This window comes from Ceratotherium simum, chromosome 30 (assembly GCF_057802395.1).
Source record: "Ceratotherium simum simum isolate JZ-2026a chromosome 30, ASM5780239v1, whole genome shotgun sequence".
Lineage (NCBI taxonomy): Eukaryota > Metazoa > Chordata > Mammalia > Perissodactyla > Rhinocerotidae > Ceratotherium > Ceratotherium simum.
This window is the reverse complement of record NC_141929.1, coordinates 33075792-33103311: the sequence shown is the minus strand read 5'-3', so window position 1 is coordinate 33103311 and position 27520 is coordinate 33075792. Positions and strand designations below refer to the sequence as shown.

General features: G+C 42.3%; 1 protein-coding gene across 2 annotated transcripts in view; it reads right to left on the bottom strand.

Moving 5' to 3' along the window:
* TOX3 (TOX high mobility group box family member 3) overlaps positions 1-10332 on the bottom strand; it is a 104175-nt gene extending 93843 nt beyond the window's left edge. For both annotated transcript variants that reach the window (XM_087420267.1, XM_087420268.1), the window contains exon 1: positions 9878-10332. In XM_087420267.1, the coding sequence (XP_087276393.1) occupies positions 9878-9964 (87 nt within the window). In that variant the 5' untranslated portion in view covers positions 9965-10332. The remainder of the gene's footprint in view (positions 1-9877) is intronic.
* Between the last annotated feature and the right edge of the window lie 17188 nt (positions 10333-27520).

Below are 27520 nucleotides of genomic sequence, written 5' to 3'. Positions count from 1 at the left end.
GACTGTCCCATAGGACCATCCTGCACAAGCCTCTAACGGGACCTTTGCTGGGGTGTTATGCTCATGCAGAAAGCCCCTCCTGGAATTCCCTCTCCCTCGCTCTCCTGGAATCCTCTGCCCTGTTCTCTCTTCTCCTCTAAAATCCCACTTTTCCTCCTTGTCCACTCCAAGCCTGACAGCCTCCCTGAGCTTTTTATCTGACCACACCACCCCTCAGGGACCTTCTCCCTCATTCAATCTGCTCCTTGAGCACTTTCACCTACACCACTCATTGGCTTCAGCCTAGAACATCTCCCTTACATAAACAAATTGACACAAACACACACACACGTATATCGTGAACACTCACAAATACACACCTGCTCCCCTACCAATCTAGAGGTTTCTTGAAGGCAGAACACCTCTAATCTCAGCCCCTAACAAGAAGCATTCCTAATAAGTACTTAATAAATATTAATTATGATATTTGCATTAAATAAGCACAAGTTATTTCTATTTTCCACAAATAAGAAGCACAGACAACTCAAATCCTCAGAAATCTCCAAACTCGGCAAGCTTCACTTCATTTAGCATTTCAAATGGACTTTTTTTCCTACCCCACACCCACCTTCCTTCATTGTGACGTCAGCATTTTGCTCTTCCTCTGAGGAACCACTGCTCCTGACTCTTAGCCTAGGTGGTTTCCATGGAGATGACAGTACCTGCCCCTGCTCCTAAGATGGGTATGTGACTTCGGGCCATGGCATGTGACCCAAGTCTGTCCAATGAGATTTGATCTAGAGAAGATACTGAAACAAGTGAGAAAGAGACTCTCTCCCTCTTGGAGAGGCTGAGCTGTGGGTGTGACGTGGAGCATCTGCTGGACATCTTCCCAACCTGAGTATAACCTGACTGACAAAGAAGCCAAATAAATGAAAGGAGAGCTAACAGAAAGTCTTTATAACATCCCTTGAACCTCTGGATCCAGCTATGCCTGAAACCTAACTTACAATCCCTTTTCTATTTAATTCAGTTTGAGGACTTCTTCCCACTAGTAAAAAGAATTTTCACTAATATAACAGTTTTAACCACTTCTCCATTAAACATTTTTGTTAGAATTTTTTAAGTAAGCCAAATAACGAGAGTTGAGTTTCTCATTAAAGACATACGCGTAAAGGAGTAACAAAACAGATCTATTAGTATGCTTTTTAAATGCTCAGTATTTCTAGACTTCACTCATCCTTTTTTTCAAGAAAATCAACTTCCAACCAATGACACATATTTCATAAGTTTTCTACTCAGGTCAGCTTTGGGAACTTCTACTTCCTGTACCTAGAAGATTTTTAAAAGAAAGTGTAAAACTTTTATTATTCTACAGTACATAAAAATCCCTTGCTCATTACAAATTAGCTGCAGAAATTGCTGGAAAACCTCACAATATGGTATAGTTACTTACACTACATCAATTTAAAATATTAGAAAACTGACGCCCACCACTATATTTCATATAATTCTTCTATGTAAACAATTTAGTCAATGTAGAAAAGGCCACAAAACTTGGAACATTTGGTATAGAAAGACCCAGCTTAAAATCCATGTCCTCCAAAAGAATGAATCAACATAACTCAAATACGTATTTAGAGTGAAATCCAAAGTCTTCTTGATGTTGGCCAATTTGTCTAACTTTTGAATTATCAAGACATGCAAATTATTCTTTTATAAACAAAGTAAAATTAAATTCAGATTAAAGACAGAATGCTAGTCTTACAAGAAGAGCCATTTTCCAATGGCTGATGTGTTTCACACAAGCATGGAACATATTTAAGAGAACATGGCCTCCCTGAGGAAGGGATTAAGGATACAAACCTAGGAAACAAAGAAAATAAAATGATCTACTACAAAGGGAGAAGATAAAACTTGTCAGAAGCTCATGCAGACCTTGAATAAAAGCCTCTATTCCTTATATTTTAAACAGGGTTTTTTTCTTAAAGAGCTGAATCCACCTTCAAAATACATTGAATTTATAAGCATACTGAGCAAAAATCCTGTCCTTCCATATTTAACCACACTCAAAACAGATTCTCCAAGATACTTGTGACATCATTAACATGTCACAAAACCCAATTTGAAATTGCCCCTCTTATATAAAGAAAAAAACATGAAGTGTTTTAATTCATAAATGGCTGATATGGTTTGAAATTGTTATTGCAAATTTTGCATCATTCCCACTTAATAACAATTATACATTTCTTTCCAAATAACTATTAAGATAGGATATATCATCATGCAGACACACACACATGTACACACATGTACACACTCCTTTTTTATACTATTGTTGTAATGGTACAGTAGATTTCCAAATTTTCTCGGTTCCACTCATTACCTCCTAAATTATTGCCTCATTAACTGAGAAGCTGAATTAGCAAACACCAACCAACCATCAAGACTGAGAACGTGTCCTTGCAACTCCTGTCTCCTCACTCTTGGGGGAGTCACGTCCATTTTCATCACTGTACCTTATACAGGAAGACTGCCTTTGGTTCTTCAGCCCTGAGCACTCTCTCGAGTTTCAGTGCACTGGTGCAGGTGCCAACTTGATATCTCCCTGGGAATACTCCACCAAAATATCCAAAATCAGCTTTATCTTTCCTTCAATACCAGCTTCTCCTCTGACCTATCTGCTTCTGTTCAAGGTCCTACCGTTCGTCCAGGCCCCAAGTTCAAACACCCTAAGTTGTCTCTGGCTCCTCTTTCTCCCTTCCTAAGGTACAGAGATGCTCTGTTCAGTGCCCTCCTCTCCTTCACAGACTGGAAGTTCAAATCCTTCACACCTCCTTCCTTCTCTCACCTTTATCTCGACTGGGTAGTGGCATCCTCCCCGGTCCCCCCATCTCTTGTCGGGCCCTATGCTAATCTAATCAAAAGTCAGCTCCATCTTCACAAAGTACAACTCCAACCACACCACTGGCCCACTCAAAATTCTTCAAATGTGCTCAGTAGTAGTCATGGTTGTCTTTCCAACAGCCTACTTCCTTGCTACCAGAGTGTAACATCAATTATGCTCACGTGACAGTGTGTCCAGCCCCAGGGGATGACATGGGATTAGTCTAAACTGATCATAGCAATCTCCTTCTTCTTTATCAATGACTGGCCTAGGGTGGGCATGTGATCCATCTCTAATCAATGAGATAAAAGAGTCTCCTGGAGCTGTTTCCAAGAAAGTTATTCCTTCTTAATAAGAGATGTACAGAAGGAGATGGTGCTCCTTGCTATCACTCCCACCCCCACCACTACTTTGCTTCCCATTTTCCATGCTTTCATGTGAGGACGTGATGCCTAGAGCTACAGCAACCAACTTGTGACCATGAGGAGACTGCTAAAGCTCCAAGGAGAGCAGAAGAAAAGGGAAAGAGGATCCTTAAAGACATGATTGAACCATCCAAAAACGCCTGAGACTGCCTACCTAAAGATTTCTTTGTAAGTAAACAAACGCCCTTCTGGTTTATGCCACTGTTTGTTGAGTGTTCTGTTACCTGCAGCCCAAAGCATTCTAACTGATAAACATACAAAGAACAAACTCTACCTAACCACTGAAGGCCCTCTGCGCCATGCTACTCACAGCACAACATCAGCATCACCTGGAAGTCCCACTCCAGCCCTAATCAGAATCTCTAGGAGTAAGGTCCAACAGCCTGTGTTATAAAAAGCTCTCCAGGTGATTCTTGTGCATGCTGAAGTTTGAGACACATCGCTCTATGATATGATCACAAACTACTTTTTTCCATTTCCATTCTATATGTAGTATGGTATGATACTAGATGCCATAAGGAACACTGGGTCTGTATTTCTCCAATGACAGTGACCTCATTTCACTAGGTTTGAGCATCATTTGTCACTCAATTTCATCTCTTCTTAACCAAAATTTTTAAACTCAAAGCCTCCCAGGACCTGCGAGGAACACAGAGGGCTAAGGATGAGAAACAGGGAGCAGAGAGGACCGTGATGACCTGTGGAGTTCATGGCCATCTGAAGGGCAATGAGCAGATGTTGCCATGTGAGAGTACAGGTCCAGTACTGCCAAATTTATCATTATGTCTACAGAAAAGCTGGAAACCCTGATTTATATGCAAAGATTTTTAGATACAGACAACTAATTGAATTTTTTTAAATACTGATGCAAATTAAACAAAACAAGTCCTGAAGTGGATTCAGCATCCCCCTGACAGTTTGTGACCTGAAACAGATAGTTCTTGAAATGTCTACACATACTTTGAATGTTGTTGCCACATAGTCACTGACTTCATCTAAAACGACTAAAATTAATTTTCTTTGGCTAACTGTATGTTAGTCTCTACCGAACACAGGGTTTTCATCAAGATCCCACTGTTTGGGGTGGCAAAATGGGGAGTTTATGGACCTCTAGTTAGTGTCACCAGGATGATTTTATCCACTAATCACTATAGACTGGACACCTAGAACTACAAGCTTCTCAAGGGCCTACAAAAAAGTTTAAAATGTGAGAAAAAAATTAATTGGCTATAAAACAGAAACTACAAATTAAAACTAATAGATGCTTAACTAAATGCCAACAAAATGCAAATATTAGTCAACTAATCAATATCAGATTGATAATCAACTCAGATATGGTGTCATATCATATTACATTAAATGCAGGATATAGATACATTTTAATGTCTGATACTATGTGGAGGGGAGCCCAGACCAATGGTGCTTAGGACCTGCCAAGGTCCTAAAAAGGCCTTGAGTGTCAACCTGGAACCAATAATTCTGCCCTAAGTCTTGTCTTCTTTCCAGCAATCACAAACTTCTTTGTCCAGTTTTACTGCCCCTTGAGGTTGCTCACTCCAAAGCAGGATCCTCAGCCTAAAAGAGTTTTCAACCATAGCTGCACATTGGAATCACCAGGGGAGCTTTTAAAAACATTGCTGCCTGAAGTCATCCCCAAAGGTTCTTATTGAACTGGTCTGGGTTAAGGCTCATCTTTTACAAGCCTTCTCCCACCCAACCATGGCTAACGGCTAATGTATAGCCAGGACCGAGAACCCACTGTTCTAGAAGCATTCTGAAAAACATTCTCTGAGACAGTAATCTTTCCAGTTATTCCATCTTGTTAACTAGATTTTCTTTCTACTGCCGAGGCTTGGAACAAAGCAAGATCATGGTACCATCAAGTGGTCTGATTATCTAGAATAAAGGTTAGCAAACTTTCTGTAAAGGGGCAAATTGTAAATGGTTAGGCTTTGCAACTACTCAACTCTGCCACTGTAGGATGAAAACAGCCACAGACAATGCGGAAACAAATGAGGGGGGCCATGTTCCAATAAAACTTTATTTATGGACACAAATGTGAATTTCACGTAACTTTCACAGTCATGAAATATTATTATTCTTTTGATTTCTTTCAACCATTTAAAAATATAGAAACCATTCTTAACTCACAGACCATACAAGAACAGGCAGCGAGCCAGATGTGACCCGTGGGCTGCAGTTTGCCAACCTCTCATCTAGAACTATTCCACTGACTTGAGACCATAAAATTAGTGAATGACAGAAACCAAATTAGCAGATTAGAACTACATTGAAAGTGGTTAGATTCTACTTCCTCCACTCACTCAACTAACAAACCATACAGTTGGACATGAGAGTGGAACAGTCCACATAATTGAACATAAACCATAAATGACTTATTAAAAATGATTTTTGAATCCTCATCTGCATATGAGTTTGTCTAAGACAAAAGTTGCAAAGAAGCAGTATATAAGCATGTTTTGAGGGTCCCACATAATGATTTCAATTAACTAATTTGCTGCCAATATTTAAAATTTAGAATATTTCACATCAAAACCCAATTTATCATTCTCTTAAAAAAATAATCGCAAAATGTGGAGATGCTGGACCCTAATGTTGTCCTGGCAACAATCTACTAATGCTGAACTAATGCTCCCTTTAAATGGGGCGTATTCTCCACTCGACCACAAACTCTATCTTCATGTAGGTTAACTGGCTGTCCCTACAGACATTTTGAGAATATGATCTCTGGTCTAAGGTCCTTAGAAAAACCTTATTTCTCTTTCACAACGTGGCTTCAATATCTAGTTTGAAGATCTGACATGGAAATCTCTCAATCTGCTCTCAAAATTCAACACCCCCATACTCCAGACCCTACAAATGAAACTACTAGTTCTCAAGCTAATGCAAGGTATCAATTTAAGAAGAGTCTCAATCAAAGCCCCCTCTCAATTTGTTCTCAATTTGAACCAGGGTCTCCAATAAGATAGACAAGTGACAAATTACCCTCCAGGTCCCCTTACTCTTCAAGCTAACCAATGTCGAGGCCCAATGAGGTGGTGTGAGAGCAGTCACATCAGAACATCTTAATTAAGCAGAGTGATCAATAACACTATAATATTATTATAATTAGAAAGCAAGGTTTGGAACTGATGGAGTAAAAACAACATATGACTATTCTACATGGGAAAAGAAGTCAATAGCCATATTTTCAAAGTGGGGGAAAGACCCCCTAAGAATATGCAGAAAAAGCTAGTAACTAGAGTGTAGTCCAAGTTCATTATTAACCCACTGTGTGATTTCATTTCACTTACACCGACGTGAAATACAATACTTTAATTTGGGGTGGGAAGACTTCCAACCACTACAAGCCAATTGATATGTCGCATATTATCTTCTTACCAGTGAAAAGACAAATTGAACCCAGGGAAAGAAAAATTCAAGGTATACAGACAATGGGTCACTAATTCACTTTAATAACATAAGGCTTTTTTTTTTTTTAATATAGGTGTTTAATTTTTTAGTCACATCAGAAAAAGAAATGTTCAAACAGTAGATTTTCCACTTGAAATTAAAATGGAAATTAGCCCTTAGAAAAGAGAGATGACTTTAAGTTTATACATCAGTGGCTGGTTCATGAATTATTAACTGATTTTAATGATCCTGGCTATATTTTATTTGAAGTTATTCTCCTACTTGCAATGACTTTTGAACCCTCAAAACTCTTTCATCCATTCTCCATAGACAGAGTACACTTTCATGAGCGCTGACATTTAAAAAGGATCCATATACTCACAGAATGTAAAGATAATACACATGCATATAATTTATACAAAGGACCCTGGTCATTTGTTAAAGAGAGAAATGAATGAAACCCTATTATCCACGGTTTGTAAATAAATTTAAAGATGAGCGCTAACTTTTCACTTGTTAAGCCTGGAGTGGAAGGTTCTATATTTCTTCTAAAGTTTCCCAGATGGTCATTAAAACAAGAAAGGGCAGAAACATACTTTCTTTGAAATCCATCATTTCTCATCCAGAAAGATAATACATATAATCAAAAGTTAAGTCTTCAGAGATTAATAATTACAGGTGTTTTCAAATAAAATAAATGCATGTCTTTGTATGCTAGCTTTTACATTTTCAATATAAATCTGCACTGAATAGCACTACTTCACACACACAAGTTAGCTGTGAAACAAAATGCTATAAACCTTTAATTAGCACTTGCTGTTTTATACCCGTAAAGTTAATACTTCCTCTTCTACTATATTCTCCCTATAAAGAAAAATTACGGGGAATAAAATTGGGTGTTTCACTTCTGAAATTAAGAGTAGGAAAATACAGTATTTTGGCTCAATTTAAAGATTATTATATTTTTATCTGCAAGGAATTAAGGATGCAAACATTCCTTAAAATAAGTACAATTTGATTTCTATCAATATTAAGTGCTGTGTCTAACTTTCATAAGTTGGGTACACACAGCCCTTATGACGACCAAATTGCTGACTTACTAAGAAACCAAGTTATTTCAGGCAAATAGCCGCATTAAGGAAATATGACAGTAATACTGCATCCTCCCTCCTGGAGTTGAACAAGCGCCTCAATAAATAATGTCTGTTTTCAAGCTTTCTATACCCTCCCTGAAATAAATGTTCTGAGTTTAAATTGACTCAAAATAGCCTTTCTCAAAAAATAAAAAGAGACACATACAAAACACCCACAATTTCCTCTGGTCCCTTGAAGTACCCTTGGGATTTTAGTGAACAGAGAGATTTGCCACGCATTGCAGTGACTGGATTAGTACAAAAGGTTTCTATTTTGGTGTCATTCGAGTGTTGCTGATCTTAACTCAGAGAAAGAAGTAGTTACATTAGGCAAGGTAATGGCTTCCAAAAATAAGAGCATGCCCAGTTATACAAGGCTTGCATACACAGGCTAAGTTGTAAGGAGATAAATAATACCCCACTGGAACAATCAGATGAACTCTCAGAAACACTACATACTTAATTAGGCTAAGTCCCTCACTGAGCATACATGGGGGACTTTTTAAAGCATTTAATAACCTAAATAAATCCAAAATCAGAGGACAGAAACTAACCCCTAACTCCAGCTACAAGGATAGGCCTTTTCTGGCTTCTCTTTCAACGCTTAACGTATCACTCTTGGAATTTTGAGAGCATGGACGCCCCCCACCACCCAAGAGTTAAAACACACTGAATAATGTCCCTTCGTTCTACACTTGTTGGGAGGCCCCTCCGTGCCAGGCGCGGGGCTGGGCGATGCTGACACCAGTGAGAAAGAGAAACCCTAATGGTCTTTCACAAACTCCAGCACTGGAGTTGGGAACCGAGTATCAACAAACAGGAACGCAAGCTTCCATCACGCACGGGGCATAGCCAACTGTTCCTCACTACAGATACAATTCCTCCTCTTCCTGTTATCTATTCATTAGTTTTGTATAGCACCTTTCTTTCAGCAGGCTCCCTAGTTCCTCCTCTGTTATCCAAGCAATCATAAACAAACTACGATTTGAAAGAAAAAGGGGGGGGGGAGCAGCAGGGGGAAGGAGAAAGAAAAACCACATTCAAAAGGCACGTCCAGAGCACAGCGCTTTCTCTGCATCTCGCCCTCGGGGTGATGTTTCCTCCAAAGCCCGGCCCCGGGGGCTTCGGGAAGGATGGAGCACGCGAGCCCGCGCCGCCCCGGCCCAGGGGCTGCGGCTCCGGCACCGACTCGCAGCTCGGAGCTGCGCCAGCCGCCCTTCGGAGATCCGCCTTCGGCCACCTGAAACGCTCGGTCCTCGAAGTTGGCGCAGGGGAAGGTAGAGGAGGTGAGGTGACCCAGGGCGTGGTGTGGAGGTCTCCAATTCTGATCTCCCCGAAATGCAAAACGTACCCCACCCCCAAAAATGAAAAGATGAGAAGCCACTTGCGCTAACCAGGGAGGGGCGGGCACCTCCGTTCTGTGGTCCAAAGCGCCCTGGCGAGAGGGCAGCAAAGGCCACCTGCGGGGCTCCCACCACTTCTCCCCCCGCCCCCCATCCAGGGCACGCTCAAAAGTTTGTTCCTTTCCTTCCCTAAGCGGCCCCGGGACCAGCTCTCGAGTGCGTGGGGGATGTAAGATGGACTGGGAGGGGGGCGGCGAGGTCATCGGACCACGAGCTCAGGGACTCCGGCGTCGCCCCCTCCCCAAACTCAAGGGACTGCGACCGTGTTTACTAACAACAACAAAGAATCACACGCAAGTCCCCCCTTTCAGTCTCGGGCTGCTCTTCGCTTCTTTGGGGCAGCAAAGGAGAGTCTGCGGGGTTGCGGCGGGGGGGGCGGGAGGAGACAGGGGGAGGAGAGGTGGGGGCAGAGGGGAGCGCCGGCAGATGGACAAAAAGGGGGGGAGGTGGGAAGGGGGCAGAAAGATTGGAGGGAGAGAGTTGGACAGAGACGAAGGCGCAAAGGGAAAGGAGTGGAGAGGGGCGGAAAGACGGAAAAGAAAAGTGCAGCAGGCGGTGAGCAGGGCGCGGGGCGCGCCCGGGATGGGGAGGTGGCCCGCGCCCCGCCGCCCCCCGGCCCCGGCCCGGCCCGGTCACCTTGCTGTAGCCGTAGTACCCCAGGCACTGCGCGAAGTCCAGGCCGGCGGGGTCCCCGGCCGCCGCGGGGTAGAACCTCACATCCATGCCGGAGCCGGGCCCGGGGCCGGGGGCCGAGACTGGGGCTCGCCGGGGCCGGTGCCCGCCTCCTCGAAGCCGCTAGATCCACCGTCGGGGGCGCCCGGCCGGGGTTGCCCGGGGGCGGCGCGCGGGAGTCGGGGCCGGAGGGGCGCCGCGGCCGGAGCCGGAGGAGCCCGCGAGCCGCGGCCGCCGCACACAAAGGCGCGGCCACGCGAGCCGCGGGAGAGCGGGAGGCGGCCCGGGCGACGCGCCCCGCCGGGGCACCGAGGCAGCGCTGCGCGCGGGCCGGGCGCCCGGGGCGCGGGGCGCGGCGCGGGGGCCGGGGCGGCGCGGCGAGTTCAGGTGCGCGGGGCGAGGCTGGGACGACGGCGGCGGCGGGGGGGGCGGCGGGTGGCCCCGCTCCTCCTCCTCCTCCCCGGGCGGGCTGGGGAGAGGGGCCGGGGAGGGAAGGGGCCCGGCCCCTCCTCTCTCCCCTCCTGCCTCCGCCGCCGGTCCCCTCCCGCGCCGCCGCCGCCGCTCGGCCCCTCCCACCGCGGGCAGCTGGCGCGCCGCCCGCCCCGCCGGTGCGCTCCTCGGCCCGGACCGCCTCCGGGCGCGCCGACCCCGCCCCGCCCCGGCCCCTGCCCCGCGCCGCCCCTCGCCGCTCGCCCGCGCCCCGCGCAGCCCTCGCCTTCCCCGTCGCCCGCGCCTCGGCCTCCCCCTCGCCGGGGCCCCTCTTCTTCCCACCTCGCCCCCCTTCCCGCTCCGGTCCTCTTTGTCCCCGCTGCCTCGGAGCGCTCCTCGCTCCCTTCCTTGTCTCGGCCGCTTCGGCCGGCCCCGCGCCCCGTGTGGCCCTCCCGCCCGTTTCCGACCGCCGCTTCCCTCGGCCCCAGCTTCTGCCGCCGCATCCCCACGCCGGCCGCTCCCTTCCCGTGCCTCTGTCCATCGGTTTCCTCCCCGCGCCCCCATGCCTCGCTCGTGGGTGCCGGTGCCCCGTCCCTCTACCCTACTTCGCCTTCCCCCACCAGTGTGCCCTGCTTGGAGGCACCTAACCCAGCAGCTAACCTGCACGAGTTAGCCGGGAGCTGGGACCCCTTGTACACCTGTGGTATTTTCCAGAAGGGGTGTTGGGGCCTGACCTTTCACAGGTAGGCAGACTTGAAGCTTCCCGGGTTAAGCCTCGTGTCCGTTCTCTTCGTATTTTCCTTGCTCTTGTTTGTATTCGAAAGGCATTTGAGTAACTGGATCTAGGCGGATCATTCACTGCTCTCCGAGAGAAAATGTCCCTATTTTCCTAAAAGGTTCTGGGTGATTAACTTCCTCACACTGCCCTCACCCACGCCCTCTTTATTTCTTTCTCTTTCTGTAAGCTACATCATTTTTTTTCCTCTCCTCTTTATTGCTTTGAGTTAATTTGAGAGTTTGGCCGAAAGGAAGGGACTTTATGCTAGTTTAGGACGTTAGGAAGAGGCTGTGAGATTTGTCCCCCTCCCCAGTTTGCTGATCTAGGAGCTACTGGAACCCGAAGGGAGAAATTTACAAAGACTATTTTATCGGACACTGACTAACGCTTTGCTGGCCCAGGGCCTGAACTTTTTCGGACGAGCGTCACAGGGGTTTCTTTGAGTTTCTTCTGTTCTCCAAAGTAGGCACTCGGACTTGGTGACATCTGTGTATGTACCTTCGCCCAATATTATCATTCTGGAACGAAGCAGGAAAAATAAACTTCAATTAGGTGCAAGTTTGTGTATTTACTCTTCTCTTAGCAGAAACGTGTGGTTGGAGACTGCATGAGAGAGCCGTGTGTATTCAGGAAAGAAACAACTGTTCACATTGTCCCTGGGTTGACTCCAATCCCCCCTCCCGAAAAAGCTTTGGTCGCCTCTCCCGAGTCTCCATTTAACGTTGACAACCCAGCGGCGCTCCCTAATGGCCCAGCGGGTTGCACAAATTGGCAGTGAGCTGAGATATTATCAGGACAACACCCCCATCGAGCAGGTTCTTGAAACGCAGAAGTGGAAGCCCTTTCTCTGGGCCACTGGGCGCCGGTGGCCTTTCCACCAATCAGAGCTGGAGGTTGCAGTGGCCACCTGTTGTCTCGCAAGAGAACATCTTTTAAGTTTCACTATTAGTGTTTAACAATGGTGTATAGTGCAGCATCTGGCCACACGAGAGGAGCAGCCTGCTGATCTGAGGTACCAAAAAAGAAATCATTTTTTCCCAGATTGTTGTAAAAGGAGCCCAAAAGCCTGGGAAGCAGAGTTTTACTTTGCACGCTCACATTCCTCACCTTCTGCTCAGTCTGTGGTGTGTCTGGAGCAATCTGAGCTTGATTACAGAGGATGAAGGGAAGTATAATCAAAGTTACAGAGACGCTAAACCTGAAGTCGTAATCAGACCTCGAGGATCAGGAAGACACACATTTGCAGGGGAAACCCCACTAGCTGCAAGAAGGGGAATTGCATGTGGGCCCAAGTGCTGCACTGAACTTTGGGCTATGGAGCCTAGAAACAAGTGAGAACCTTCTCCCAGGAGTTAGGAATGCTGGGTCATATCCGATACCACCTCTTGGCCATTGTTTTGGAAAAACCTCTCTCTTCAAGCCCCGCACCCTGTTACAATGCAAATGCCTCTGAGAAGGAAACTGTATTCATCGGTCAATATTTTATTATGATGATGATTTAGGAGGTAAGGTAAGCAAAAGTTCTGAGTGTAGACCTTTATTTAGGAGAGGGGAAAAAGGAAACCATGTGATGCGTCTGAAGATAGATATGTTGAAGCACTTGAATGAAAAAATCACTAGAACAGAAAGGGGTCATTTGGGAAAGCTGCCGACCTCATGATTTTGCCTACAGTCAGTCCCCATGCACTCAACAGCTATTTTTTGCATGCCTTCTCTGTGCCAGACACTGGTTTAGGCACTTGTGAATGAGAAAGAGGATCCCAAAGTGACACACATAGAAGTTCTCAAAGGAAACTATAAACTAGACTCGTCACACTCCACACACATGCACATACACACACACATACATTTGCGTGCACACGTGTACACATGTGCTGTCCCATCCAGTCACCTGGAGATCCTGTCATGCCACAGCTACTGCTGCTATTGAGAGAAGTAATCTGATAAATTCACACACATGTATTTCGGGGATGCCTGGCTCTGCGCCTCCCTGGTATTTGTACAAGAAAACTCGAGGGGGCCAGACATGCTGCTCAAGAGCCCGAATTGAATCACTGCTGGATCCCAGGAACCTTGGACCATGCTTAGGCGGTTTGCAATAAATAAATATTAATTTAAGAAAGGAATTCGGGAAGAAAGAAAGGAAAGAAGGGAGGGAGGGAGAAAAGGAAAGAGGAGGAGGGAAGAAAGACAGATGTTTTCATAGTGGAATTTCATTCCCAGGGAACCTGATTCAGGTGAGATTTGAGAAGAGTGAACCCAAGACCTCTGATCTAGATAAGAACAAACTACCTAAGTGGAGGAGGGGACCTTTGCACCCCACTGTTTTAGATCCTTTGTATACATTAAAACTAGAATTGTATGTTGTTTCATTTAGAGCTGATCTGATTAAACTCTCCATTGCATTCAGAATACCATTTCATTTTAAGGGTTCCAGTGGATCTGAAGCCCATCTATTAAAAACTTTAGAATGATACTTTTAAAAATTTAATGCAATTGTAACTGTCATGCTATTTGTCATCTTAAGCATGTCACTGTTTTCAGGCTGTCAGCAGTTTTGTTTCTGAAATGCCACAAAGATTTCCTTTGTACTAGGTTAGCCTTGAATTTGAAGAAACTTCTCCAAGAACATATCTTAAACATGCTTTGAATTTATGCTGAACAGTGCCAACAGTTATTGATTTAGAAGGGCAGCACAAGAATCAGGTAAGCCAAAATACAACTTCTGGGCATAAGAAAACTGTAGGGTTTTTATTTGATTTAAGTCAAAACTCTGTGTCTAATTGAATAGTTATCATCCAAGAATCTCTAAAAAACGGGGAAAAAATACACAAACTTTTCATAATGGGAAAACTATTTTACATCTTGACAGAACTCAAAAACTTTATTTCTTTACTTTATCTGACTCTAGAGTAAGCAAGAAAGTCCCTATGAGGACTACATTAAACCTGCCGAGTTTTATAACCAAAGATCTCACTGGGACCCCTTCTTTTAGGGACCTCTCTGTCTTCTGCTTGCCCATATAAGATGAGGATACTATTAAACATCATATACAGTTTAATTTTCTTGAGTTTTGGTGATGAAAAGCCCTATCCAAATATTATGATCCTTGTTTGCAATATGTAATGTAGCCAAATTAACAGCAGCTCGGAATGGAAATTAACAAGGCCGGCTCTACTCAAGTTTCTTCTCATCTATTCCCATAGTAACAGCTAGTGTATTATATTGGTAAAACGTCTTATGTTTGGTTTTATATCTGAATTTGGCTTCATGTCATAAAGCATAGCATTTCTATCCAGCATGGATTCTTAGCATGTATATAACTCATCTCTATGAAATTTAAGAGAGTTTCATGTCAGAGAATCAACACTTCACATTCATAGTCTGAATCACATGCAGATAAGATCCAGTCAGGACCTCCCAAGGCTCTCACAATAGTGGATATACACATGGTATAAAGGAAGCATCCTGATCTTGGGGCCATCATTACACATCTCCAGCACAGGCTCGAAAACTAATCACCAGAAGAGATTTCCACACAGGAATTAGAATGTGAAAAAAAAACCCAAGTATTGTCATTGTTAGTTTCAGTTTTCATTGAATCCAAACTTTTCAGGTCTGGAAATAGGAACTATTCTGATGTTTTTACTTAGGTCAAAAAATACAGAAGCATGAGCAAATGGGGAAATAATCAGCAAGTTTTTCATACAAGATAATAAATATATATTCAGTTATGTGCATGAAGTTGCTTCTCATATTACTACAACCAGTTTTGGCCATATTGATCTCTGTACTACCAGGGAAAAGAAGAGCTCTAGAAAACTAATCATTTTTCCAGTTGACCATTACTAAGAGTAGATACACCCATGTGTTCTGACGGATATACAGTAATCATGGAACAGTAACCCCCAAAACCCTGCTAGCAAAAAAGTACTGAGCTGAGAATTCATTCCCAGAAATATGAAATGCAGCAAGTATTTGCTTGTGACCTAGTAGCTCTTCAATAAAGCTGTTTTAAAAACCAATACATTCAACACAATCAAAAGGTGTGCAATTTTCAGTGTGTTTACACCTTGCCTTAAAAAAAATCCTGTATTCACAGAAATCCTAAACTGTCGTCCTGCCCGTTTTCTGAAATATATTCTATTTCTTTTAAAGTGAAAGGATGACCTCTTTTGCAGGAACAATTTTCAGAGACAGCGTGTTTATCAAATGGTTTCTCTGCTTTCATAAAAACAATTTATTTTCACTGAACTCTTCAAGATAAGCATCAAAGCCAGGAAGAATGTACAATGAAGTTTATAATTACGCTCCAGAAACAAATACTGGGTAGTTTTTACTTTGCTCAAGTGAAAAAGATTTTTTTTTTTTTGCCGAAGAGACAAAGGTAGTGTTGGGGGAGGAGGTTTATACAGAAGTGAAAATCAGGAAGCTCAGAAGGTTTCCAGCCTGAGGAGTCCCTGCAGTGTGGCCCACAAAGACCACTGGCTGAACAATGAAAGTTGAGGATCCAGTACTCTCTTAGCGATGAGTGGGAGTCAGTCCATTTTTTATTCTTCACCAAGGGACAGCTATAGGGGCATTAAGGAGAGAAAATCATTAGACAGATATTAATTAAACCCTTCATGATAGATCTATATACCATTGCATGTAACCGTCTCATGGTTGGAGCCTCTGATGACATCCTTTCTTTCATAAGCACCGTGATTCTAGGCTTAATTTATATGGCATCTTATTTTTAATAACCGTAGAACAATAAAATTGTAAAAATAACCAAGAAAAGAACTGAGTCTAATAAAGATGCTGTTTCTTAAGAAATGCAAAACAACTACATTTGATCACAGAGCAGCCAGACTAGCAGCAAAAGAATCTCCCCTAATTTACATAGATCTGTGCGTGTCACACAGGCAGTGAGTGTTTGCTTTTTGAGTAATACCGCAGGTGCGTCTCCTGCAGTGACAAAATCTCTAACTCATGGAACTGTTTCACCAGAGTGGGACATGCCCTCTTTTCTGGAACAGTTTCAAGCTTTCTCCCCAGCATTCCAGCCACCTGTTTGTGGAGTTCATCCTCGGGAGTAGATGCGTGCAATGAGAAACAAGAGAATGAAAATAAATGACCTTGTTTGTTATTTATAACAAAGAAACTTAGCAAAATTAATGCTGTGGAGCTTGACCTCTTGACCTGGGAGAAAGAGCCACCTCGTGGCTTTGTGGCCAATGAACAATAGTCTGGCAGCAACCATTGTCCAGCCGGCCTGGCTTCTGAATGGTCGTTAAAGCCGTATATCCAAAATATTAAATGTTTTACAAGTTAGATTAGAGGATTTGCCCTTTTTTAAAAGCATGTTTAGGGAAGTGAGGATAGTTAGCAAAGGAGTTTTCTTTCTAAGGCAAGCAGGTAAAATCATTTAGTTTTATCTACTCAGTGTGTCCTGTGTCAACAACATGCCGAAGGAAAGGAAAATATTAAAAATTTCGAACAAAGGCTCTGGGAATTGAAAGATGGTGAAATATGTCATAGAAATCAAATAGAAAGGTAGTCTTGGCAAGTGGTTCAGGGAAAACATCATGTTCCCTCCTTGTGGAGGCTACTGGTGGAAAAGGAGAATACAACTTCCTTTGCTATATAAATGCACTGTGGATGGTGCCCCCTAGAGTTGTGCAATGAAATAGCACAGCTGTTCCCTTCCTCCACTTACCCAACCCACACACCCCAGAAACCCAGGGCAGGCACGAAATGAAGATCACCGTGGTGGAAGGCTCTTCAGAATCGGTGCCTGGTTGAGACACCTTGAGGTGAAATCATTAGTAAAAAGTGACACCCTCCTAACTTGTGTGGCTGGCCTCCCATACCACCCACTTCCTTCTTTCCCCCCTTTTGGTTCCCCTCCCTCATTCACCCACGACACATTCCATGAGTATCTTGGATTCTTCTAGATCTTAAATTAAAGTCCAAATGATTTTTTTCTCAAGTTATTTATTGTCCTATCTGTCCCGTGCTACTATGTCTTTAACTGTGTTATTTTTCCCCAGCAATAAATAACTTTTTTTTTTTTTTAAGAAGGATGCTCTACTGTTCCTCAAAATATATTTTTCGCTGTAAGATGAGGTCAGTTTCACAAGTATGCAGATTGCCATGCAAACACTACCCCAAGCATTACAGACCGTCTCTCCTCAGCTTTTCTTTTCCTTCTGATCCCAAGGGGTACTTCACATGCCTCTCCCCACCTTTCACTGGGGGTGCAGCAGTCATAATTCTGGAGAGATCACTACAGACCTTGTTAGTCCCTCATGTGCCAACGATGACAACAACAACAAAATTATAGCCATTGAATGTCCAACTTTCTGGCTAACGTCTGTGGGACTGGCCAATTCTTAGGCCCAGGGAAAGGAACTTCAGGAAGCTTTGCATTTAACTGGTCTAAAGAAACCCATTCTGCAGTCCAAAGCCACATGTCCCCTGTTGTTTTACTGAAAAACTAAGCTCTCTTAATCTAGAAACATCACTAAATGAGTTCCTACTGTGGGCTTGAAGTGCCAAGTGTTCAACGGATTTTTACTGTGCCTTTCTAGGTATGTGGTCCAAGGTTCCAGAAATGGAAAAAAGCATGATCTTTGTCCCTACTGAAGATTATAAGATGTGAGGAAAGCATAATAATGAAATACTGTCATCAGTGTCATAGGAGAAGCATTCTCTCCCTGAAGTAGTCAACAAACATTCATTTGCAGATATTCTTTTTTTTTTTTTTTTGTGAGGAAGATCAGCCCTGAGCTAACATCCATGCTAATCTTCCTCTTTTTGCTGAGGAAGACCGGCTCTGAGCTAACATCTATTGCCAATCCTCCTCCTTTTTTTTTTTTTCCCCAAAGCCCCAGTAGATAGTTGTATGTCATAGTTGCATATCCTTCTAGTTGCTGTATGTGGGACGCGGCCTCAGCATGGCCGGACAAGCAGTGCATCTGTGCGTGCCTGGGATCCGAACCCGCGCCACCAGTAGCGGAGCATGGGCACCCAATCGCTAAGCCATGGGGCTGGCCCACAGATATTCTTACAGGTAACATATTAGGGTGTTGCCTAGAAAAGAGAAAGATTGTTTATGATCGGGATAATCAAGGGAAGCTTCACGGAGAATGCATTTGAAAGTAGAAAGCATTTGGGGAAGGCAAGAAGGATAAAAAAGTGTCCCAGGGGGCCAGCCCTGTGGCGTAGTGATTAAGTTCATGTGCTCTGCTTCCGGGCCCTGGGTTCATAGGTTCAGATCCCGGGTGCAGACCTGCTCACCACTCATCAAGCCACGCTGTGGTGGCGTCCCACATACAGAGTGGAGGAGGACGGGCACAGATGTCAGCTCAGGGACAATCTTCCTCAGCAAAGAGAGGAAGATTGGCAACGGATGTTAGCTCAGGGCCGATCTTCCTCACACACACAAAAAATAAAGTGTCCTAGGGGAGGAAGGTTCTGAACACAGTTACTAATGAGAAGAGGTCCTACATATGGTGAGGATGTGGGGTGATATCAGCCATTTCTTGGATCGATTATGCCACAGTAACAAATAACCCCTGATATCTTAGTGGGTTACCACCACCAAGGACTATTTCTTACCCACATTTCTGTCTGCCACCAGCCAGCAGCTTCTCTCCTCCCCATTTTCATTTCAGGACCAAAGATGAAACAGAAGCCTCTACTGGGTCCTGTGGCAGAGGAAAGAGATAATGGAAGCATGCCATGGCTCTCGAAGCTTCTGCTCACATCACTTCCACTCACTTTTCACTGGTCAAAGCAAGTCAGATGGCCACGCCTGATGCCAATGGAGCGGAAAGTATGATCCTCCTGTAGGGAACGGCCTGTAGGGAGGGGCTCCAATATTTCGCAATAATGCAATCAGTGACACGGGAAGAGTTTTTTTAGAGACTTATCAAAAGTCTCAGACGGCAAGTAAAATTGCTGAGGTGGAGCAGTGAGTGAGTGTTGAAGGAAGAGCTTGGTGAGATATGATGCTGTAAAGTTGTGAGGGGAAGAGACAGGGCAAAAAGTGAAACATAATGGAGTTTTGAAGGCTAGGCAGCTGAATTAGATTCGATGTAAGAGGCTACATGGAGGATGACATGAAAAACATGGCTGGGTGCTCTGATCTAAAATTTGCTTTGACTCACGTATAGCAGACTCGTTTAACATTTAATGAGTTTATACTGTGTGCCAGTTGCGGTGCAATGTAGGCATTTGCATGTGTATATTTATTTAATTTTAATCCTCGTGACATCTCTATGAGGTAGACAGTATTATTCTCTTTTTTTCAGTTGAAGAAGTGGGCTCACAGAGGTTAAGTGACTTGCTTAAGGACACACAAGTAGCACATAGGAGAGCTGTGATGCAAATTGAGGTATTTCTAATGCATCACTGCAGGGCAAAGAAATAAAAATGTCACCTTTCTTTAGTATTGACTTGTTATTCTTTGTCTTCTTCTTACACTCACAGTCTGAATGCAAGGTTAATATATATGATACTTTTTCTCCTCAAGCACAAGTTGTCATTAGAATGGTGTTTCTATAACCACTCCTTGCATAGTACAACTTTGTAAGTGAACAAAAAAGAAACAAGTTTTTACCCAAGGTATTTATTATAAAATCTGGTTGTAGAGACAGTTATTATTTACCAGTGTTCATGTGCTGCCCCTCCCCAACCCACACCATGTATTTCCCAGCCTTTCTTGCCAGTAGGAGAGGGGTCACGTGACCAGTTCTGGCCAATGGACTGTGAGCAGACATGTGTTACTTCCAGCCTGGGACACTTAAGAGCTGGATGCATCCTCCACGTCTCTCTTGCCCTGCTGTGGTGTCCTGGGAGGCCAGGTGTTCCAGATGCCACAGGTAGGAGACGAAAGAGGTCCATTCAAGCCTCAGAATTTACATGAGCAAAAACATATCTTTATGGTGTTGAGCCATGAATATCAGTTTACTTGTTACTGCAGCATAGTGTCGCCTATCCTGATCAATATGGATCCCCCTGGCTTTAACTGACAAGGAAAGTCACCATATTTGTCTTGCTCATTCCCTGATCCTTGCTGCTGAATACAGGACTTCCCATGTGGTATATACTCAATAAATATTGGTTGAAAGAAAATTAATGAATCCAAAACTGAGTCGGGTCTCTATATGCTATTTAGTTAAGCCGCCTATGAACTGTTTTGGGGAACCAGTGGTTGACCAGTCTTCCTGAGATATCATTGCATCATGTCACTCCTCAGATTAAGATCTTACTATCTATTTAATCAATCTTGTACTCCTCCTCTGACATTCAAGGTCCTCATAATCTGACCTAGATTCCTTTGATTTTACTACCTTGACTCTCTAATCTAATCTATCCCTACTCACCATGTGTGCCCCCTAGTCACTTTTCCACTCTTCCAGGAGTAAATATCTTGTGTTCTGGAGCAAGTCATTTCAAGACTGTGAGCCGCAGTTTCTCATTCTTGTAAAATGTATCTGTAGCAAATGAGAGAATGCATACAAATTCTTAAATTATGCAGGATTATAAAAATACAAAAATCCAAACTTACTTTGTATTTTTTTGTGTGTGTATATATTAACTAGATTAATAGATTAGAAGGGTAATGTTAAAGAAGATATCTCTATTTCATCAACACATCTGTCAAAATTTTCCATGATAGTCTTGTACATATAATTGCTATCTAGAGACCATTGGTAAAAGGAACCAGGAAGACACGGTTACCTATTCCAAATTCATTCCCCCTTCTTTTTCCTTAACTCTACCTCCATTGTATGTAGGCCTCACCCTCCTCCATGGGGCCGTACTCATACAGGGTAAATCCTGTCATGATGGCCCCATTTTTACTGCCAGTGACTAGTTTAGTCATGGATTGTGTGTGATGCATTTCTGATAGATAAGACATGTGCAAAAGAGTGCAGGAGGGTTTCTAAGAAGAGTTTCCTTGCTCTTAAAAGGAAAACTCAAGAAGATATAATAATTTCTTCTTCTGGACAATGTCATGTCTGGAAATGTTGCAACCATCTTGTCAACGTGAAGGAATCTAGCCTGAGGTCAGAGCTGACATACTGAGATGACAATGGGGAAGCAGAAATATGCAAAGAACATAGATCCCTGACGATGTCATGAGTCACTGGATTAACCTGCCCTGGAGTTCTTTTCCTCCTGATTTCCAGTTATATGAAATAATACATTTTCTTATCCATTGATCCAATTAAGTCTAAGTCTTCTGTTAGACTTAAACTGAAAGCACTGAACCCACTTAAACCTTGTTATGTTAGTTTGCCAAGGCTGCCATACAAAATACGCAGACTGGGTGCTTAAGCAACAGAAATGTATTCTCTCACAGTTCTGGAGGCTGGAAGCCCCAGATCAAGATATTAGCAGGTTTGGTTTCTCCTAAGGCCTCTCTCCTTGGCTTCAGATGGCTGCTCTCTTGCTGCCTCTTCTCATGTTCGTCCCTCTTTGCTCACGCATCCCTGGTATCTCTCTGTATGTTCTCATCTCCTGTTCTTATAAGGACACCACTCACATTGGGTTAGAGCCCACCCTAATGACCTCATTTTAACTTAATCACCTTTTTAAAGGCCCTATCTCCAAGTACAGTCAAATTCTGAGGTACTGAGGGTTAGGGCTTCAAGGTATGAATTTAGGGGGGATCACAGTTATAACATTTGCTCAAGCTGAAAAAGGAATTTATTTTAAAACTACAGAAAAACTCACAGAATCAAAGTGCAGGTTATAAAGTTAGACCTCTTGGGAACTAGGAAGCCAAAAGGCAGCTAATCTCTTCATCTTTTTCCCTCTTTCTGGTCTCAAATTTCTATTTGTCTCAGCATGAATGCGCTGGTTCTTTCTTTATCCCTACAGATCAGCCCCCACTCTTCTGCTTGTACCAGGCCCACCATGGGTGTACCACAATGGTGGCCTCAGCCCTAAGCCACATGACCCTCCTCTTTGGCTCTGTACAGCTAACAGACTCAGGCTCCGTGCCTCTTTTTGAAAAAGTTTTGTCCAATTTTATTGAGATATAATTGACAAATAACATTGAATAGGTTTCAGGTGTACAACATAGTGATTTGGTATAGGTATATACTGCAAAATGATTATCACAAGTTTAGTTAACATCCATCACCACTTATAGTTACAATTTTTTTCTTGTGATGAGAACTTTTAACATCTACTCTCTTATCAACTTTTTCTTTTTGTTTTTTGTGAGGAAGATCAGCCCTGAGCTAACATCCATGCTAATCCTCGTCTTTTTGCTGAGGAAGACCTGCTCTGAGCTAACATCTATTGAAGCTATACAGCTATGTAGATAGCTGTATGTCATAGTTGCACATCCTTCTAGTTGCTGTATGTGGGACGTGGCCTCAGCATGGCCAGAGAAACGGTGTGTTAGTGCGCGCCCGGGATCCGAACCTGGGCCGCCAGTAGCGGAGCGCACGCACTTGACCACTAAGCCATGGGGCCGGCCCTCTTATCAACTCTTTACCAAACTCTTGAGATAGAAAATCTGATTGGCCCAATTTGTTCACCCTTGGTCCAATCTACTGTGGCCAGGTACCTAATGGCTGGGTCCCCAAGGAGAAGATTTGAATGAGAATAAAACATTTAGCAACTCTAGAGGAATGAGGGAAATGTGGATAAGTTTATACTGTAGTCAGGCAGATTTGAAGTAGATTGAATGATCATACACAAAGTGTGTTGATTTATTATTGACAACCTGCAGAGAAGCCTCTAGTGAAGTCTCACTTTATTCTTCCCTTGATTCAGAATTTTTTCCCCAACATTTTAATAAATAACTTAGATTAGGACATAGAAGACATGCTTACTGAATTTTCAGTCGACAAAATGATGGAAACATTAGTTTATATAGTTGGAGACAAAATTCAGATGCAAAATGATCATAAAAGATGAGAAACCTGGGTAGAATAAATAAGATGAAAATTAGCTCAGATAAATATTAACTTCCAAATTTGGATTTTAGTATTCACTTGTAAAATGATGGAATGGAGTTTTCAAATTGAGCTCTATGGAGCTGTATTTTCTCTTTCCAAGAAAGAAGTCGTTTTTAATTAGTTGCATGCTAACGTTAGTTTCGCTATGTAAATGTTTTCTTAGAGTTGGAAGATTCCTATAATTTTAGTTTCTCTTTTATTTGCAGATCAAGTAGATAATAAGACCCAATAAGTAATTTTGGGTCCCCATAGGTAACTCACCAACCTGGAAAATCCCTGAACTAAGATGCCCCTGAATACAGATTATAATATGGAGAATTTCAGCTTAATGAGAGGAAGCTACTGTAATATACAGTATAAGTCTAAACATGGTACCATATCTCTCCCTATATAGCTGGATATTCTGTAAACTTGGCTTTCCCAAATTAGGAAACAGAGATAAAGACAAGCTCACTTTCCAGCTGCTTTGTCCATTATGCCATTTTTACTTCTTTAATTTTTTGAAATATTCTTATTACTTTCCCCTTCAATACGAATATATCCTCATTGAAAACTGAAGTCCAAACATTACAAAAACATATAGTGTAGAAAACGAAATACTGAATAATATGTAACCAACATAAATGGTTAGGTGACTCCTTTTTCAGATTATATTTCTATGCATATTCTAAAAAATTATCAATATTTTTATTTTAATGAGTATAGGATCACACACATATTCTCTTTAACTTCCTTTTACTATGTAACAATATATCCTAGAGCCTGTAATGGTGGACTTGTTTGCTGCACACCAATCCATCAGCCAAGGACAACTAGAAAAGCCAGACAAAATATTTAATTGATTGGGTTTGAAGGCATCAGAGAGCTACCAAGGCTGCAAGGACTTAAGGGGATGGATCCTTAAGTGTGAAGAGGTGAGCTCAATACTCAGCCTGCTCCCGCCCCCCCACCCCTGCCACAACACCTTTATCTGATTTAAAACAGTGGCTGAGAGCAGAGAAGCAGAGCAATGCTTCTGGCAGCCTTACCATACTGAGGGGGAAAATGGGAGTTCAGAACCCAATAAGGAAAAGTGGCCATGAAAAGCACCCCAGATTTTCAATTGGCATCCACAAAAGGATACACCCTGGAAGTAGGGGTTAACCAGAAATAAACCAGCTCTCACAGAGTGAAGATCAGTTTTAATAAACTCAGTCCCTGATTGGATTAGGTGATCTGCCTCTACTCTGTTTGCTAGAAGTAAAAGCAAATCCATTTCCTTTGTAAGAAAATAAAGTTAACCAGAGTCTCAAATTATCTTAATTTTTTTTAATATACAACATCTGACATCTAATTTGAAACTACCAGTCATTTCAGGAGATGAAACCACATGACTGAAGAAATAAATGATAGAGTGTCTAGATATTGGAGTTATTAGACATGGATTTTAAAATAGCCATGATTAATACCTTAAAGAAATTATAGTATGGAGAATTTTAGCAGAAAACTGGAAACTATAAAAAATGAAATCAAAATTCTATAATTGAAAAATAAAATAACTGAAATTAATAAATCAGATGAATTCAATGGTAGATTAGCCACAGATGAAGGGAAGATTAGTGAACTGGGTGCTATGTGAGAAGAAAATAGTGGAGCTAAAACAAAGGGACAGGGAGGGAAAAAAGATGAATGCAGTTGAGAAACTAGCAGACACATGGACATAATTTTTCTCAAAATATATTTAATTAGAGTTTCAAAAGATGAGGAAAGAGCACATGGGACAGAAATGATACATGAAGAAATAATGGCTAAAAATTTTTCAAAACGAATAAAGGACTTCAAGAATTAAAGAAGGACTTTGAACCTCAAACAAGATAAATACAAAGAAATTAATACTTAGCACATTATAGTAAAACTACTAAAAACCAAGGACAAACAGGTGAATCTTAAAGCAAGGGAAATCTTTCCTTTAAAGAAGTAGCAGTTAGACTTTCAGGTGACTTCTAAACAAAATGATGGATGTCATAAGACAATGGAATAATATTTTCAAAGCATAGAAAGAAAATAACTGCCAACCTAAACTTTTAAAAAGAAAGCTTCAAGGGCCGGCCCGTAGCTTAGTGGTTAAGTGCACACGCTCTGCTACTGGCGGCCTAGGTTCGGATCCCGGGCACGCACCAACGCACCACTTCTCTGGCCATGCTGAGGCAGCGTCCCACATACAGCAACTAGAAGGATGTGCAACTATGACATACAACTATCTACTGGGGCTTTGGGGAAAAGAAAGGAGGAGGATTGACAATAGATGTTAGCTCAGAGCCGGGCTTCCTAAGCAAAAAGAGGAGGATTAGCACTGATGTTAGCTCAGGGCTGATCTTCCTCACAAAAAAAAAAAAAGAAAGCTTCAAAAACAAAGGCATAAGTATTGTAAAGGCATCAACTCTCTCCAAATTTCTGTGCTGAATAAATGCAATACCAATCAAAATCTCAGCAGATATTTTTGGAACACTGATAAGTGGATTCAAAATGTATATTAAACTGAAAATGTCCAAAAGTAGCAAGACCATCTTGAAAAAGAACAAGTTGAAGGAGTTATACTACCAGAGAACAAGATTTGTTATAAAGCTACAGTAATTAAGACAGTGTGGTATTGGTATTGGTGGAAGGATAGGAAAAATGACTAAAGGAAATAATAGAGGGTCTAGAAGGACATTCACACACATATGGACACTAGTTTTGTGAAAAAGATGACACTGTAAAGCAGTGAGAAAGAATAGTCTTTTCAGAAAATTATTTTGGGCCTCTAAAAATCCATATAGCAAAAAAATCTTCATTCACACCTCACCTCATATACCCAAAGTGGATTGTAGATGTACATGTGAAAGGTGAAAGAATAGAGTTTCCGGAATACAGTCTAGGAGAATATCTTCATGATCTTGGGATAGGCTAAGATTTCTTAGCAGAACATAATGAACACTATAAAGGAAAAGACTGATAATTTGGGCTTCATTAAAATTAAGAACTTCTCTTCTTTAAAAGACATCATGAAGAGAGTGGAAAAGAAAATTACAGAGTGAGAAAAAAATTTGAAATATTAAAACTAAAAGAGTCTTAACTAGAATATATATAAATTTCTATAAATAGATAAGAAAAATGGGCAAAAGATTTAAACAGGCATCCACAAAAGGGTATCCAAATGGCCAGTGAATACATGGAAAGGTGTTTAACCTTATTGGTCACTGGGAAAATGCAACATAAAACTACAAGGATTTACCACTGCATGCCCACCAGCATAGCTGCAATAAAAAAGACTGTTAATAGTAAGTGAGGTGAGGATAGAGAGCAACTGGAATTCTCATACTTCTGATGGGATTATAAACTGGTAAAAACCACTTTAAAATCTCTTTGTCAGTATATATAAAATTGAACATGCACATGCCCTATGATCCAGAAATTCCACTCAGAGATCTATGCCCAACATAAACGCATACATATGTGCACCAAAAAATATATCTAAGAATGTCTATAGTACTATAATTTTTAATGGCCAACATTTGGAAACAATAATAGAATAGACAAAGTATTATATATTCATAGAATGAAATACTACACAAAAATGAAAATATTAACTACTTCTACATGCAACATCACAAATGAGTTCCACAAACGTTGAATGAAAGAATCCAGACTCAAAGGAGTATATACTGTACAAAAATTCCATTTTTATTAAGTTCCAAACATAGCGAAAACTAAGACATGGCATTAGAAGTCAGGATAGTGGTTAGCTTTGGGGTTAAGCAAGGGAAGTGACCGGTAGGGCAGACGCGGGGAGTTTCTGGGATGATGGTAGTATTTTATTTCTTCATCAGAGTGGTGGGTGGGTGGGTCTACTGACTTTGTGTTAATACATCAATTTCTGTACTTAGATTTGTGCATTTTTCTATGAGTATGCTGTACTTCAATAATTTTTTAAATGAACTCTAAAGCTGGAGGAGTTACCAGAAAAAATATTCTGGTGTTCTTCCCAGTTTGTGTACTTCCCACTTCTAACACTTGATCCCATCAATTTCTAAAGGTGGTTCTGCTGGCCGCTTCTCTAATGACATACACACTTTTGTCAGTAAGAAGCACTGACTTGCAGAAGAAATTCCAGGCTCCTTACCACCACCTTCAGGGCTTTTCCTACTGGGGTCCCTCTTAGCGCTCTGGTACCTATGGATTCCCAAACATCACACCATGTAGTACTTATTTATTCTCTTCTCTCTGCCTGAAATGTTCATTATCCACACCCTAACCTCCACACGACTCACCTCCAATCTAGCTCTGTGATTTTTAAGATAAGGCAAGTACAAAAATTGTCTTGAGAGTATCTTAAAAGGGTCGTGCCATTTTAATTGGAGAATCTGATTAGATAGCCCCAATATCTATATATTAAGAAGCTATCTAAGGGAT